This window comes from Argopecten irradians, chromosome 2 (assembly GCF_041381155.1).
Source record: "Argopecten irradians isolate NY chromosome 2, Ai_NY, whole genome shotgun sequence".
In the NCBI taxonomy this organism is placed as follows: domain Eukaryota; kingdom Metazoa; phylum Mollusca; class Bivalvia; order Pectinida; family Pectinidae; genus Argopecten; species Argopecten irradians.
In genome coordinates, this window is record NC_091135.1 from 70,741,629 (window position 1) to 70,760,276 (window position 18,648).

General features: G+C 34.4%; 1 protein-coding gene across 1 annotated transcript in view; it reads left to right on the top strand.

Annotated features, from left to right (window-relative positions):
- The first annotated feature begins 501 nt into the window (after positions 1 to 501).
- The window catches only part of LOC138317080 (macrophage scavenger receptor types I and II-like), a 29,886-nt gene continuing 11,739 nt past the window's right edge, over positions 502 to 18,648 (top strand). Inside the window, exons 1-4 of the mRNA XM_069258701.1 lie at positions 502 to 591; positions 1,422 to 1,689; positions 1,922 to 2,012; positions 2,643 to 2,816. Coding sequence (XP_069114802.1) covers positions 554 to 591; positions 1,422 to 1,689; positions 1,922 to 2,012; positions 2,643 to 2,816 — 571 coding nt within the window. The 5' untranslated portion in view covers positions 502 to 553. The remainder of the gene's footprint in view (positions 592 to 1,421; positions 1,690 to 1,921; positions 2,013 to 2,642; positions 2,817 to 18,648) is intronic.

The following is an 18,648-nucleotide window of genomic DNA, read 5'->3' on the forward strand; positions in this document are numbered from 1 at the left end:
GTATGAAACGCAGAACACAATGGCTGATTCAGTGGGTGAGGACAGTCAGATCGGGAAATTATATATCGACTAGAAGGTTTTACATTAATTGACAAGAATAACATTGCATGTGAAAGCGTCAAATATCTTTTACTTTTATTTTTTACTTCTCTTATGTTCAGTCGGCGGCAGAGCCAAACAAAGATGGAGTTGGATTAATTTTCTATTGAGCAACTGTTTATCATGAAATGTTGGACACACACATCGCCTTTGTGCCTCTTTTTATCAATATTAGGTTGGTTTTGTATTCTATATCCATATAATAATACAAGCGTATTTATATTGGAAGTTGATACTATAATAATACAAGCGTATTTATATTGGAAGTTGATATGACATTATTGAGAGAACGTTACAATACTAACGATTATTTATTTTAACTTGCAAGTATTGATAATTAATTGACCCTATTTTATTTGTGAGCCGCACCAATTATTCATGCGATCCGTGTACAAATGAACACCCGCTGTATACCCGTCTTATCTAGTGGTAGGAGAATTGACAGGTTCGGACTATGAAGACTTCCAGCGGGATGGCCCCAATAACCGTCAGGTAGGATAGGTTTAACGTATAATGCAATGAAATAATTCTAGTAATAGCGTCAGGTATGTAGCAAAATTAACAATATACATTTTTTTTTATTCCTTATCCGAAATGGATGAAATTAATCTTAGAGTGGAAGTAAATGGTACATAATCTGGAAGTATATGGTAGAGCGGAAGTATACAATAGAGCGGAAGTATATGGTAGAGCGGAAGTATACAATAGAGCGGAAGTATATGGTAAAGCGGAAGTTTACAATAGAGCGAAAGTATATGGTAGAGCGGAAGTATACAATAGAGCGGAAGTATATGGTAAAGCGGAAGTATACAATAGAGCGGAAGCATATGGTAGAGCGGAAGTATACAATAGAGCGGAAATATATGGTAAAGCGGAAGTATACAATAGAGCGGAAGTATATGGTAGAGCGGAAGTATACAATAGAGCGGAAGTAGATGGTAGAGCAGATTAGTAAATAGCAGAGAAATATTTGTAAAAGGCAAAGTATAAATAGTCGTACGTGCAAAAGTATACAGTTAATTGAAAGAAAAAAACCGGATTAAAATAATATAATAAAACTGATGTCAGTTAGACCAGAAGTGTAGAGTAGAACGGAGTCTTAAAGTATAGTGTAGGATGGGGGTGTGCAGCAAAGCGAAGCGTTGGGTAAAAGGGAAACGTATCATTTTAACGGTTCTGTATCCTACTATTTCTATCTTAAGGCATCGATTGATAAAGTGTAGTGTTCTTTATAAATGAATTTCGAATACAAGTAGTTGTTTAGTTACGTAGATTGTGAAAAAATAACGCATCACATCACACGACTTTAATTTATGTTACAGTTTTGTTATTGTTTTGCTGCTCATCTCTATTGTCAACGCCACCACAATAAACAATCAGGTATTTGACGACAACAAACGACAAGTGTCCTTCCTTTCCTCCAGTCCTTACGGCTTAACCCAGTGTTTGAAGTCATGTTCTCTGGACGGACGATGTGTGTCAATAAATTATCACCCGGAGACCTACACTTGTGAGATGGTGGAGACGAATGCTAACGCTGCTCCAGATCAGACGGGATGGCTGTTTACTTCAGATCTCTCACTAGTAGCCGTAAGTAACATCATCAAGTGTTACAAGTAGCATATCGACATTGCGCTACCACCTTGTACGCAGAAAGCCAATGACCGAATACCTACCTAAAACTACTTACAATAAATAGTTACATAATGTACTACCACTTTGAAACAGTAACCCTTTCAGTAGCATAATACTGACATGCCGCCTGTCATACAATTGTACTCGCGACCTGATGTGTTTTCCTAACTAACTGTTACTATTTCAGGGAACGTTAGGACCATGCAAAGATGTTACACTACAGGAGTATGATGTATGTGTCGTTTTGAAAAGTGGGTCAAACTCCTTGGTGACCAAGTGTAGGTATTTTTATATAGTCTATGAAATCACCTATATTTAGATCACTATTACGAGGACTTATAGGTACCCTGTTATTCTATATTCTATATAGATACATATAGCAACATAACACATCAAGGTCAATATATGGTACGTAGAGCGAGTTTCGAAGTCAAAATCAAGTATCAAATTTGATCACCATTGTTTAAAAAAGTTTAATGTGATTTTGTGTTGAACGAATCGAAAAAAAGGAAATATAAAACGGAAAAAGCAGTTTTTTCAAACATTTAGTTGGGTTTTGGTTTTATTAGTTTAACGTCCTATTTAGAGCCAGGGTCATTTAAGGACGTGCCAGGTTTGTTTGTGGAGGAAAGCCGGAGTACCCTGAGAAAAAACCACCGACCAGCGGTCAGTATCTGGCAACTATCCCAACTCACGACACAGAGGTTAAGGGCTTGTGGTATTATGTCGAAACATCTTTATTTCGCTTAATATTTGTAAATTACAATTTATTACAAAAATACACCACGGGAAGATGTCGAAATATGTTAACCACTCGGCCACCGCGGCCCCTCAAACCTTTAATCTGCAAGGAAGAATATCGATATGACCAAAGCCAAATATGTCACTGTTCATTGGTGATTTATCAGATTGTCCAGAGCCGCCGTCTGTACCCAATGGTTATGTGACGCCCGGGCATAGGACAGTTGGGGATACTGCCACCGTCACGTGTGGGTCATGTTATAATAGCAGTGGTCAAGGCTCCACGTGTCTAGCGAACGGACAATGGTCAACGTGGAACACACAGTGCACTTCACAATACGGTAAGGATTTAGATTTGGTGTTTTGTTTCATTTTAAAGGGACAATTCAGTCTAAGAAAACATTAAAATTTGTACATATATCGAAAAAAACCTATTTCTAATGGAAATTAGATCAGTCGGTTTTACTGTGATATGCCTGAAAAGCCCATGGTTGTGACATGTGTGTAGATGTTCAAACTCGCTCGCTGTCCGCCATTACACATTGTGGTCGAACTTCTTGTATGCCGAACCCTGTCCCTTGCTCGTAGAGTAATGCAACTTTTGTCTAGAACTGCTCAAATCGCTCTGACAGTAGTGTGTTTACCTTATTAGGCGAATTGTCTTGCCTAAAAATCATTTTATCACCTTCTCAGTGGTTATGTAGTTTATTTGTTTAACGTGCGTGACTTTGGCTCGGTTATGAGGTACAGCGTCCATATTGTGCCTGTTAATCGTATTGATCAACGAATTGATATTTCAACGATATTAATTAAAATATTAAACAATGACGTCGAATTTGTCAATATTTTATGTTATATGTTTCATAAGAAATGTAGAACAATACATTTATGCCATATTTTGCTTCTTGGTTATGTAAAGAATTAGCCTGAGTGAATTGTCCCTTTAAGGTAAATATAAATCATGTCTGGATTTATTTCCCATCTTTTCTAATATTTACACACTTTTAGTAATGGTATGACACTTGTTGTAAATCGATGTAAACATGCATTCTTGGTAATCATGGAAATTACGAATGTTGAAGTCGGAAAGGTCATGATCTGTTGACGTGAGACTTCGACAAATAAGTCACGTGGTGCTCTCGGTACGTACATTGTACATTAAGGATCTGCTCAGATGAGGCTTCAGTCTCGTTTAAGTTTCGTTTGTATATAAAAAACATTATACACCGATTTAAAAGAAATGGTAATTTCAAAACAGCGCATTTCTTGCACTTTTTAGAGAGGTTAAATTTCACCTTTTTACTAAATAATTTTTACTTAAATCGGCTGTGCAACGACATTTAAAGCTATGTTGAATTCATTTTTGCTGTAAATCTGTTTAAAGTTCACTGGCATGAAAAGTTTAAGCATTTAAGTGTGTCTTTTATTTTTTACATTTTAATGAGATTTAAGTCATTTGAATTTTAAGCAAAAATACTGAAAAATAACAAATTTTATTTTGATTTTAAACATATTTTTATTGTCGTAAATTATTGACAACAGGGATTGGACACAAGTTTTGCCAACTTAGTAACGTCCTCTCCCGAATACATAATATGAATATATACATAATGGACAGCAATGAAGACAATACATATATATAATATGAATCAAACTTTTCTATTTTAAGAATGAAGGAGAAAAGGGAAAGATAAAGGAGTATAGGAGAGGAGAATAGTTATTTATTAAGTTATAGTTATTTGTAAAAGTGATAATTGTATACATAGTTATCTGACTGGCTGGGAAACACCGATCGGTTACTTCCTTAAAACGTTGTCCATTATGCACATTCCATAGAAGACATTGCACTGAAGATCCACTCGAAGCCATTCCTTTCCTTGAAAATCTTTCACCTATGCCAGCCAGCAGATACAACTAATTTATATTGTTGACATATGTATAACATGTAATCTATCAGTAACAAATTTTATAAAGGGAAGAACGACCTATTTCTATCTTCAAAATTTAAGGGTATGGCGTAACATATACTGTTATTCTGAGCAAAGACATATGAGTTGACTGTGTCACATTATAATTTTCTGAAAGAAAACAATGATGGTGTCAACTTTGCTAATATTCATACTTATCAGACTATTAACATAGAAAAGATTGGTTTAGTTTTTCATATGTATAGTCAAAAGAGTAAAATTCCGATATAATCGCAATTTACGTTATATTGCAAAAATTGATTCACAATAGATCAAAATCAAGCACATCACCATATTATTTTTTTCCATTTTCAACTTTGGTATCAACGCCTTCTTTCAAAAATCTATATTAGAAAAAAAGTTAGTCATAAAAAATTGACTTTTCACCAAATTCGATCCTTAATTTACATTGTTTTATTAGTGTAGTGTTCATTGCCCCCGAAACTTCGCATGCATAACCAATTGTTGTGAACTCAGTTAATAATCTGCTTAATGGTCTTTAATTTTAAAACTCAAAATCAATTTCTTAGTTTAAACAATATTTTAATAAGACAATACATGTAGAATACAACTCAATGATGTACATTAGGATTTGGTAACAAGCTTTAAGCTTATGTAAAACCATCTCCTTATTTGTGGTAGGCGTATATCTTATAAAGTAGTCAAAAAAGGAAAGCTATGGATAAACAACAGTGTTACTATCCGGGTACTGATCCATATTTTTCCATAATTATTTACAATTGTGTACAGAAATAGCATATCCTATGTCATGTAAAGGGTATGGTTATAGACAGAGAATATATATATATATATATATATATATAAATTTCTTGAAGTGTGTATTATCGACAAAGCTGATGTAACAAGCAATTTCGTGGAATTTCCATCCCCCGCTTTCAGGACATATTGTAGGTAAACAGTATTGATGTTTAAAATAATGTCCGCTGAAAGTGACTATTAAACTTGGCTGAGCTCTGAAGGCATTTAACTTCGACACTTACTTTTAAGAAAATCGGTTTACATTTGTTACAATAATTGCACAGGGAATGGCAGAAAAAAAAACAACCCCATTTTTAGTACATCAAAGGGCCATAACTCCACAACATAATTTCGGATAAAAGTGGCCATCGAACTTGGCCTAGCCCTTAAGGCATTTGACTTTGTTGCCAAGTTTGAAGAAAATCGGTTAATATTTATTAGAGTTATTACAGGGAAATGGCAGAAAATGACTTTTTTTATAAAATCAAAGGGCCACAACTCTGCTAAATAAGGTCTGTCGCAAGTGCCGATCGAACATGGCCGAGCCCTTAAGACATTTAACTTTGTTACCAAATTTGAAGAAATAAGTTAATATGTATTTCAGTTATCGTACGGAAGTGGCAGAAAATGACTTTTTTATTAATTCAAAGGGCCATAACTCTGCTAATTAAGATCTGCCAAACGTGGCGATCGAACTTGGCTAAGCCCTTAAGGCATTTAACATTGTTACCAAGTTTTAACATTACTAGTTTTAACATTTGTTAGTTATTACACAGAAACTGCAGAAAAATGACATTTGTAGTAAATTAACGCGCCATAACTCTGATAAATAACATCCGCTGAAAGAGTTGATCGAACCTGGCCAGGCATTAAACCTTGTTACCTAGTTTGAAGAAAATCGGTTAATATTTATTACATTTATTGTACTGAAGTGGCAGAAACTGACTTGTTTTATTTAAGCAAAGGGCCATAACTACGCTAAATAAGGTCCGTTGAAAGTCACGACCAAACTTGGCCGAGTCCTTAAGGTATTTCATCTTGTTACTAAGTTTGAAGAAAATCGGTTTACATTTGTTACACTTTTTGCACGGAAATGGCAGAAAATGACCTTTTTAGTAATTCATAGGGCCACAACTTCGCTAAATAAGGTTCATCGACAGTTGCGATCGATCTTGGTTGAGCCCTTAAAGCATTTAATCTTGTCACCAAGTTTGAAGAAAATCGGTTTACATTTGTTACAGTTATTGCACAGAAACGGAGTGTGACAGACAGACGGACAGACAGACATACAGACAGACAGACGAACGGACAAACCCAAATTAATATCCCCCGTTTCGGAGAAAGTGGGTGGGATAAAAATGATGGGAACGATGTATTGCTTTGTTTTACGTTTGTCGTGATCTCTGTCGTATCTGTAATTTTCTGTGACACTTGATAATGATTAACATATCAATGAGTGATTCAATCAATAGTTGTAATAGAGAAGTAGGTAAATGATCTGATATTTACACAATCGTCCTAATAAAATATCAATATAGGCTGTGAACAAACAGAACAAAATGACATGTTCATTAAACATTAGTTATCGTTAGGGTGCTGAGTTAATTAGCAGTACAACTAAATCTGTCAATACCCATCCAGTGGCCTTTATACACTGGTCCAATACTCTTAAAGGACATATCTGTACACCTGTTATGAATCAGTGTACACATGTACATGTTATGATACAGTCTACACCTGTACATGCTATAATTTCAGTGTACACATGTACATGTTATGATTCAGTGTACACCTGTACATGTTAGGATTTCAGTGTACACCTGTACATTTTATGATTTAAGTGTCCACCTGAACATGTTATGATTTCAGTTTACACCTGTACATGTTATGATTTCAGTGTCACTTGTACATGTTATGATTCAGTGTACATTTGTACATGTTATGATTTCAGTGTACATCTGTTCATGTTATAATTTCAGTGTAAATCTGTTCATGTTATGATTTCAGTGTTCACCTGTACATGTTATGATTTCAGTGTACACCTGTACATATTATAATTTCATTGTTACTTGTACATATTATGATATCAGTGTACACCTGCACATGTTATGATTTCAGTGTACACCTGTACATGTTATGATTTCAGTGTACACCTGTACATGTTATGATTTCAGTGTACACCTGTACATGTTATGATTTCATCGACACCTGCACATGTTTTGATTTCAGTGTGCACCTGTACATGTTATGATATCAGTGTCACCTGTGCATGTTATGATTTCAGTGTACAACTGAACATGTTATGTTTTTAGTGTCACTTGTACATGTTATGACTCAGTGTACACCTGTACATGTTATGGTTTCAGTATACACCTGTATATGTTATGATTTCAGTGTACACCTGTACATGTTATTGTTTCAGTATACACCTGTACATGTTATGATTTCACTGTCACTTGTACATGTTATGATTCAGTGTACATTTGTTCAAGTTATTATTTCAGTGCACATCTGTTCATGTTATGATTTCAGTGTTCATTTGTTCATGTTATGATTTTAGTGTACACCTGTACATGTTATGATTTCAGTCTACATCTGTACATGTTATGATTTCAGTGTTCACCTGTACATGTTTTGATATCAGCATACACCGGTACATGTTATGATTTCAATGTACACCTGTATATGTTTTGATTTCAGTATACACCTGTACATGTTATGATTTCAGTGTACATTTGTTCATGTTATAATTTAAGTGTCCACCTGAACATGTTATGATTCAGTTTACACTGTACATGTTATGATTTCAGTGTACATCTGTACATTTTATGATTTAAGTGTCCACCTGAACATGTTATGATTCAGTTTACACCTGTACATGTTATGATATCAGTATACATCTGTACATGTTATGATTTCAGTGTACACCTGTACATGTTATGATTTCATCGTCACTTGTACATGTTATATTTCAGTGTACATTTGTACATGTTATGATTTCAAAGTACATCGGTTCATATTATAATTTCAATGTATGATTTCAGTGTACATTTGTACATGTTATGATTTCAGTGTACACATGTGCATGTTATGATTTCAGTGTTATGACATGTTGTGATTTCAGTGTACACCTGTACATGTTTATGTATTTCAGTGTACACTGTTACATGGTTTCAGTGTACACCTGTACATGTTATGATTTCAGTGTACACCTGTACATGTTATGATTTCAGTGTACACCTGTACATGTTATGATTTCAGTGTCACCTGTACATGTTATGATTTCAGTGTACACTGTCATGTTATGATTTCAGTGTAATCTGTACATGTTATGATTTCAGTTTACACCTGTACATGTTATGATTTCAGTGTACACCTGTACATGTTATGATTTCAGTTACACTGTACATGTTATGATTTCAGTGTACATCTGTACATGTTATGATTTCAGTGTACACCTGTACATGTTATGATTTCAGTGTACACCTGTACATGTTATGATTTCAGTGTACACCTGTACATGTTATGATTTCAGTGTTACCTGTACATGTTATGATTTCAGTGTACACCTGTACATGTTATGATTTCAGTGTCACATTGTACATGTTATGATTTCAGTGTACACCTGTACATGTTATGATTTCAGTGTACACCTGTACATGTTATGATTTCAGTTACACTGTACATGTTATGATTTCAGTTTACACCTGTACATGTTATGATTTCAGTGTACACCTGTACATGTTATGATTTCAGTGTACATCTGTACATGTTATGATTTCAGTGTACACCTGTACATGTTTTGATTTCAGTGTACACCTGTACATGTTATGATTTCAGTGTACACCTGTACATGTTATGATTTCAGTGTACACCTGTACATGTTATGATTTCAGTGTACACCTGTACATGTTATGATTTCAGTGTACACCTGTACATGTTATGATTTCAGTGTACACCTGTACATGTTATGATTTCAGTGTACACCTGTACATGTTATGATTTCAGTTACACCTGTGCATGTTATGATTTCAGTTAAACTGTGCATGTTATGATTTCAGTTTAAACCTGTACATGTTGTGATTTCAGTTTACACCTGTACATGTTGTGATTTCAGTGTACACCTGTACATGTTATGATTTCAGTGTACATCTTTACATGTTATGATTTCAGTGTACACCTGTATATGTTTTGATTTCAGTTTAAACCTGTGCATGTTATGATTTCAGTTTAAACCTGTATATGTTATGATTTCAGTGTTACTTGTACATGTTATGATTTCAGTGTACACCTGTACATGTTATGATTTCAGTGTCACTTGTACATGTTATGACTCAGTGTACATCTGTACATGTTATGGTTTCAGTATACACCTGTACATGTTATGATTTCAGTGTACACCTGTACATGTTATTGTTTCAGTATACACCTGTACATGTTATGATTTCACTGTCACTTGTACATGTTATGATTTCAGTGTACATTTGTTCATGTTATATATTTGCACATCTGTTCATGTTATGATTTCAGTGTACATTTGTTCATGTTTATGATTTAGTGTCACCTGTACATGTTATGATTTCAGTTTACACCTGTTCATGTTATGATTTTCAGTGTACATTTGTACATGTTTATGATTTCAGTGTACACCTGTACATGTTATGATTTCAGTGTAACCTGTACATGTTGTGATTTCAGTGTACACCTGTACATGTTATGATTTCAGTGTACACTTGTACATGTTATGATTTCAGTGTACACCTGTGCATGTTATGATTTCAGTTTAAACCTTTGCATGTTATGATTTCAGTTTAAACTTTTACATGTTGTGATTTCAGTGTACACCTGTACATGTTATGATTTCAGTGTACACCTGTACATGTTATGATTTCAGTGTCTCTGTACATGTTATGATTTCAGTGTACACTATAAATGTTATGATTTAGTATACACCTGTACATGTTATGATTTCAGTGTACACCTGTACATGTTATGATTTCAGTGTACACTGTACATGTTATGATTTCAGTGTACACCTGTACATGTTATGATTTCAGTGTACACTGTACATGTTATGATTCAGTGTACATTTGTTCAAGTTATTATTTCAGTGCACACCTATGTACATGTTATGATTTCAGTGTTCATTGTACATGTTATTTCAGTGTACACCTGTACATGTTATGATTTCAGTGTCACTTGTACATGTTATGATTTCAGTGTTCACCTGTACATGTTTTGATTTCAGTGTACACCTGTACATGTTATGATTTCAGTGTACATTTGTTACATGTTATGATTCAGTGTTTCAGTGATTTCAGTTACACTCACCTGTACATGTTATGATTTCAGTTACACCTGTACATGTTATGATTCAGTGTACACTGTACATGTTATGATTTCAGTGTACACCTGTACATGTTATGATTTCAGTGTACACCTGTACATGTTATGATTTCAGTGTACATCTGTACATGTTATGATTTCAGTGTACACCTGTTTCATGTTATGATTTCAGTGTACACCTGTACATGTTATGATTTCAGTGTACACTGTACATGTTTATGATTTCAGTGTACATCTGTACATGTTATGATTTCAGTGTACACCTGTACATGTTATGATTTCAGTGTACACCTGTACATGTTATGATTTCAGTGTACACCTGTACATGTTATGATTTCAGTGTACACCTGTACATGTTTTGATTTCAGTGTACACTGTACATGTTATGATTTCAGTGTACACTTTGTTCATGTTATGATTTCAGTGTACACCTGTACATGTTATGATTTCAGTGTACACCTGTACATGTTATGATTTCAGTGTACACCTGTACATGTTATGATTTCAGTGTACACCTGTACATGTTATGATTTCAGTGTACACCTGTTCATGTTATGATTTCAGTGTACACCTGTACATGTTATGATTTCAGTGTACACCTGTACATGTTATGATTTCAGTGTACACCTGTACATGTTATGATTTCAGTGTACACCTGTACATGTTATGATTTCAGTGTACACCTGTACATGTTATGATTTCAGTGTACATCTGTTACATGTTATGATTTCAGTGTACACCTGTACATGTTATGATTTCAGTTGTACACCTGTACATGTTATGATTTCAGTGTACACTGTGTACATGTTATGATTTCAGTGTACACCTGTACATGTTATGATTTCAGTGTACACCTGTACATGTTATGATTTCAGTGTACACCTGTACATGTTATGATTTCAGTGTACACCTGTACATGTTATGATTTCAGTGTACACTTGTACATGTTATGATTCAGTGTACACATTTCTGTACATGTTATGATTTCAGTGTACACCTGTACATGTTATGATTTCAGTGTACACCTGTACATGTTATGATTTCAGTGTACATTTGTACATGTTATGATTTCAGTGTACATCTGTACATGTTATGATTTCAGTGTACACCTGTACATGTTGTGATTTCAGTGTACACCTGTACATGTTATGATTTCAGTGTACACCTGTACATGTTATGATTTCAGTGTACACCTGTACATGTTATGATTTCAGTGTACACCTGTACATGTTATGATTTCAGTGTACACTGTACATGTTATGATTTCAGTGTACACCTGTACATGTTATGATTTCAGTGTACACCTGTACATGTTATGATTTCAGTGTACACCTGTACATGTTATGATTTCAGTGTACATTTGTACATGTTATGATTTCAGTGTACACCTGTACATGTTATGATTTCAGTGTACACCTGTACATGTTATGATTTCAGTGTACATCTGTACATGTTATGATTTCAGTGTACACCTGTACATGTTATGATTTCAGTTTACACCTGTACATGTTATAATTTCAGTGTCACTTGTACATGTTATGATTAAGTGTACATTTGTACATGTTATGATTTCAGTGTCCATCTGTTCATGTTATAATTTCAGTGTACACCTGTACATTTTATGAATTCAGTGTACACCTGTACATGTTATGATTTCAGTGTACACCTGTACATGTTATGATTTCAGTGTACACTGTACATGTTATGATTTCAGTGTACACCTGTACATGTTATGATTTCAGTGTACACCTGTACATGTTATGATTTCAGTGTACATCTGTACATGTTATGATTTCAGTGTACACCTGTACATGTTATGATTTCAGTGTACACCTGTACATGTTATGATTTCAGTGTACACATGTACATGTTATGATTTCAGTTTACACCTGTACATGTTATGATTTCAGTGTACACTGTACATGTTATGATTTCAGTGTACACCTGTACATGTTATGATTTCAGTGTACACCTGTACATGTTTTGATTTCAGTGTACACCTGTACATGTTATGATTTCAGTTTACACCTGTACATGTTATGATTTCAGTGTTACATCTGTACATGTTATGATTTCAGTGTACACCTGTACATGTTATGATTTCAGTGTACACCTGTACATGTTATGATTTCAGTGTTACACCTGTACATGTTATGATTTCAGTGTACACCTGTACATGTTATGATTTCAGTGTACACCTGTACATGTTATGATTTCAGTGTACACCTGTACATGTTATGATTTCAGTGTACACCTGTACATGTTATGATTTCAGTGTCACCTGTACATGTTATGATTTCAGTGTACACCTGTACATGTTATGATTTCAGTGTACACCTGTACATGTTATGATTTCAGTGTTACACCTGTACATGTTATGATTTCAGTGTACACCTGTACATGTTATGATTTCAGTGTACACCTGTACATGTTATGATTTCAGTGTAACATCTGTACATGTTTATGATTCAGTGTACACCTGTACATGTTATGATTTCAGTGTACACCTGTACATGTTATGATTTCAGTGTACACCTGTACATGTTATGATTTCAGTGTACACCTGTACATGTTATGATTTCAGTATACACCTGTACATGTTATGATTTCAGTGTACACCTGTACATGTTATGATTTCAGTGTACATCTGTACATGTTATGATTTCAGTGTACACCTGTACATGTTATGATTTCAGTGTACACCTGTACATGTTATGATTTCAGTGTACACCTGTACATGTTATGATTTCAGTGTACACTTGTACATGTTATGATTTCAGTGTACACCTGTACATGTTATGATTTCAGTGTACACCTGTACATGTTATGACTCAGTGTACATCTGTACATGTTATGGTTTCAGTATACACCTGTACATGTTATGATTTCAGTGTACACCTGTACATGTTATGATTTCAGTGTCCACCTGTACATGTTATGATTTCAGTGTACACCTGTACATGTTATGATTTCAGTGTACATCTGTACATGTTATGATTTCAGTGTACACTGTACATGTTATGATTTCAGTGTACATCTGTACATGTTATGATTTCAGTGTACACCTGTACATGTTATGATTTCAGTGTACACCTGTACATGTTATGATTTCAGTGTACACCTGTACATGTTATGATTTCAGTGTACACCTGTACATGTTATGATTTCAGTATACACCTGTACATGTTATGATTTCAGTGTACACCTGTACATGTTATGATTTCAGTGTACACCTGTACATGTTATGATTTCAGTGTACACCTGTACATGTTTGATTTCAGTGTACACCTGTACATGTTATGATTTCAGTGTACACCTGTACATGTTATGATTTCAGTGTACACCTGTACATGTTATGATTTCAGTGTTACACCTGTACATGTTATGATTTCAGTTGTACACCTGTACATGTTATGATTTCAGTGTACACCTGTACATGTTATGATTTCAGTGTACACCTGTACATGTTATGATTTCAGTGTACACCTGTACATGTTATGATTTCAGTGTACACCTGTACATGTTATGATTTTCAGTGTACACCTGTACATGTTATGATTTCAGTGTCACTTGTACATGTTATGATTTCAGTGTACACCTGTACATGTTATGATTTCAGTGTACACTGTACATGTTATGATTTCAGTGTACACCTGTACATGTTATGATTTCAGTGTACACCTGTACATGTTATGATTTCAGTGTACATTGTACATGTTATGATTTCAGTGTACATCTGTACATGTTATGATTTCAGTGTTCACCTGTACATGTTTATGATTTCAGTGTACATCTGTACATGTTATGATTTCAGTGTACACCTGTACATGTTATGATTTCAGTGTACACCTGTACATGTTATGATTTCAGTGTACACCTGTACATGTTATGATTTCAGTGTACATCTGTACATGTTATGATTTCAGTGTACACCTGTACATGTTATGATTTCAGTGTACACCTGTACATGTTATGATTTCAGTGTACACCTGTACATGTTATGATTTCAGTGTACACTGTACATGTTATGATTTCAGTGTACACCTGTACATGTTATGATTTCAGTGTACACTGTTATTTAGGTCACTTAATGTTTGATTTCAGTGTACATCTGTACATGTTATGATTTCAGTGTACACCTGTACATGTTATGATTTCAGTGTACATTTGTACATGTTATGATTTCAGTGTACATCTGTACATGTTATGATTTCAGTGTACACCTGTACATGTTATGATTTCAGTGTACACCTGTACATGTTATGATTTCAGTGTACACCTGTACATGTTATGATTTCAGTGTACATCTGTACATGTTATGATTTCAGTGTACACCTGTACATGTTATGATTTCAGTGTACACCTGTACATGTTATGATTTCAGTGTACACCTGTACATGTTATGATTTCAGTGTACACCTGTACATGTTATGATTTCAGTGTACACCTGTACATGTTATGATTTCAGTGTACACCTGTACATGTTATGATTTCAGTGTACACCTGTACATGTTTTGATTCAGTATACATCTGTACATGTTGTGATTTCAGTGTACACCTGTACATGTTATGATTTCAGTGTACACCTGTACATGTTATGATTTCAGTGTAAACTTGTACATGTTATGATTTCAGTGTACACCTGTACATGTTATGATTTCAGTGTACACCTGTACATGTTATGATTTCAGTGTACACCTGTACATGTTATGATTTCAGTGTACACCTGTACATGTTATGATTTCAGTGTACACCTGTACATGTTATGATTTCAGTGTACACCTGTACATGTTATGATTTCAGTGTACACCTGTACATGTTATGATTTCAGTGTACACCTGTACATGTTATGATTTCAGTGTACACCTGTACATGTTATGATTTCAGTGTACACCTGTACATGTTATGATTTCAGTGTACACCTGTTACATGTTATGATTTCAGTGTACATCTGTACATGTTATGATTTCAGTGTACACCTGTACATGTTATGATTTCAGTGTACACCTGTACATGTTATGATTTCAGTGTACACCTGTACATGTTATGATTTCAGTGTACACCTGTACATGTTTATGATTTCAGTGTACACCTGTACATGTTTGATTTCAGTGTACACCTGTACATGTTATGATTTCAGTGTACACCTGTACATGTTTCATTGATTTCAGTGTACACCTGTACATGTTATGATTTCAGTGTACACCTGTACATGTTTATGATTTCAGTGTACATCTGTACATGTTATGATTTCAGTGTACACCTGTACATGTTATGATTTCAGTGTACACCTGTACATGTTATGATTTCAGTGTACACCTGTACATGTTATGATTTCAGTGTACACCTGTACATGTTATGATTTCAGTGTTATACACCTGTACATGTTTTGATTTCAGTGTACATCTGTACATGTTATGATTTCAGTGTACACCTGTACATGTTATGTTTCAGTGTACATCTGTACATGTTATGATTTCAGTGTACACCTGTACATGTTATTTGATTTCAGTGTACACCTGTACATGTTATGATTTCAGTGTACACCTGTACATGTTATGATTTCAGTGTACACCTGTACATGTTATGATTTCAGTGTTTCAGTGCATCTGTTACATGTTATGATTTCAGTGTACACCTGTACATGTTTGATTTCAGTGTACACCTGTACATGTTATGATTTCAGTGTACACCTGTACATGTTATGATTTCAGTGTACACCTGTACATGTTATGATTTCAGTGTACACCTGTACATGTTATGATTTCAGTGTACACCTGTACATGTTATGATTTCATGTGTACACCTGTACATGTTATGATTTCAGTGTACACCTGTACATGTTATGATTTTAGTGTACACCTGTAAATGTTATGATTTCAGTGTCACCTGTACATGTTATGATTTCAGTGTACATCTGTACATGTTATGATTTCAGTGTACACCATGTACATGTTATGATTTCAGTGTACATCTGTACATGTTATGATTTCAGTGTACACCTGTACATGTTTATGATTTCAGTGTACACCTGTACATGTTATGATTTCAGTGTACACCTGTATATGTTTTGATTTCAGTGTACATCTGTACATGTTATGATTTCAGTGTACACTGTACATGTTTGATTCAGTGTACACTGTACATGTTATGATTTCAGTGTACACCTGTACATGTTTTGATTCAGTGTACATCTGTTTACATGTTATAATTTCAGTGTACACCTGTACATGTTATGATTTCAGTGTACTTGTACATGTTATGATTTCAGTGTACACCTGTACATGTTATGATTTCAGTGTACACTGTACATGTTATGATTCAGTGTACATCTGTACATGTTATGATTTCAGTGTACACCTGTACATGTTATGATTTCAGTGTACATTTGTACATGTTATGATTTCAGTGTACACCTGTACATGTTATGATTTCACTGTCACTTGTACATGTTATGATTTCAGTGTAATTTGTTCATGTTATATATTTCCAGTGCACATCTGTTCATGTTATGATTTCAGTGTTCATTTGTTCATGTTATGATTTCAGTGTACACCTGTACATGTTATGATTTAGTGATTGTACATGTTATGATTTCAGTGTACACCTGTACATGTTATGATTTCAGTGTACACCTGTACATGTTATGATTTCAGTGTACACCTGTACATGTTATGATTTGTGTACACTGTACATGTTATGATTTCATGTACACTGTAATGTATTGATTTGTACATGTACTGTTATGATTTCAGTGTACATCTGTACATGTTATGATTTCAGTGTACATCTGTACATGTTATGATTTCAGTGTACATCTGTACATGTTATGATTTCAGTTGTACACCTGTACATGTTATGATTTCAGTGTACACCTGTACATGTTATGATTTCAGTGTACACCTGTACATGTTATGATTTCAGTGTACACCTGTACATGTTATGATTTTAGTGTACACCTGTAAATGTTTTGATTCAGTGTACATCTGTACATGTTTATGATTTCAGTGTACACCTGTACATGTTTTGATTTCAGTGTACACCTGTACATGTTATGATTTCAGTGTACACCTGTACATGTTTTGATTTCAGTGTACACCTGTACATGTTATGATTTCAGTGTACATCTGTAAATGTTATGATTTCAGTGTACACCAGTACATGTTTTGATTCAGTGTACACCTGTACATGTTATGATTTCAGTGTACACCAGTACATGTTTTGATTCAGTGTACATCTGTACATGTTATGATTTCAGTGTACACCAGTACATGTTTTGATTCAGTGTACATCTGTACATGTTATGATTTCAGTGTACACCTGTACATGTTATGATTTCAGTGTACACTGTACATGTTATGATTTCAGTGTACACCTGTACATGTTTTGATTTCAGTGTACACCTGTACATGTTTATGATTTCAGTGTACACCTGTACATGTTATGATTTCAGTGTACACCTGTACATGTTTTGATTTCAGTGTACACCTGTACATGTTATGATTTCAGTGTACACCTGTACATGTTTTGATTCAGTGTACACCTGTACATGTTATGATTTCAGTGTACACCTGTACATGTTTTGATTTCAGTGTACACTGTACATGTTATGATTTCAGTGTACACCTGTACATGTTTTGATTTCAGTGTACATCTGTACATGTTATGATTTCAGTGTACACCTGTACATGTTATGATTTCAGTGTACACCTGTACATGTTATGATTTCAGTGTACACCTGTACATGTTATGATTTCAGTGTACACCTGTACATGTTATGATTTCAGTGTACACCTGTACATGTTATGATTTCAGTGTACACCTGTACATGTTATGATTTCAGTGTACACCTGTACATGTTATGATTTTCAGTGTACATCTGTACATGTTATGATTTCAGTGTACATTTGTACATGTTATGTTATGATTTCAGTGTACACCTGTACATGTTATGATTTCAGTGTACACCTGTACATGTTATGATTTCAGTGTACACTGTACATGTTATGATTTCAGTGTACACCTGTACATGTTATGATTTCAGTGTACACCTGTACATGTTTGATTTCAGTGTACTGTACATGTTGATTCAGTGTACATG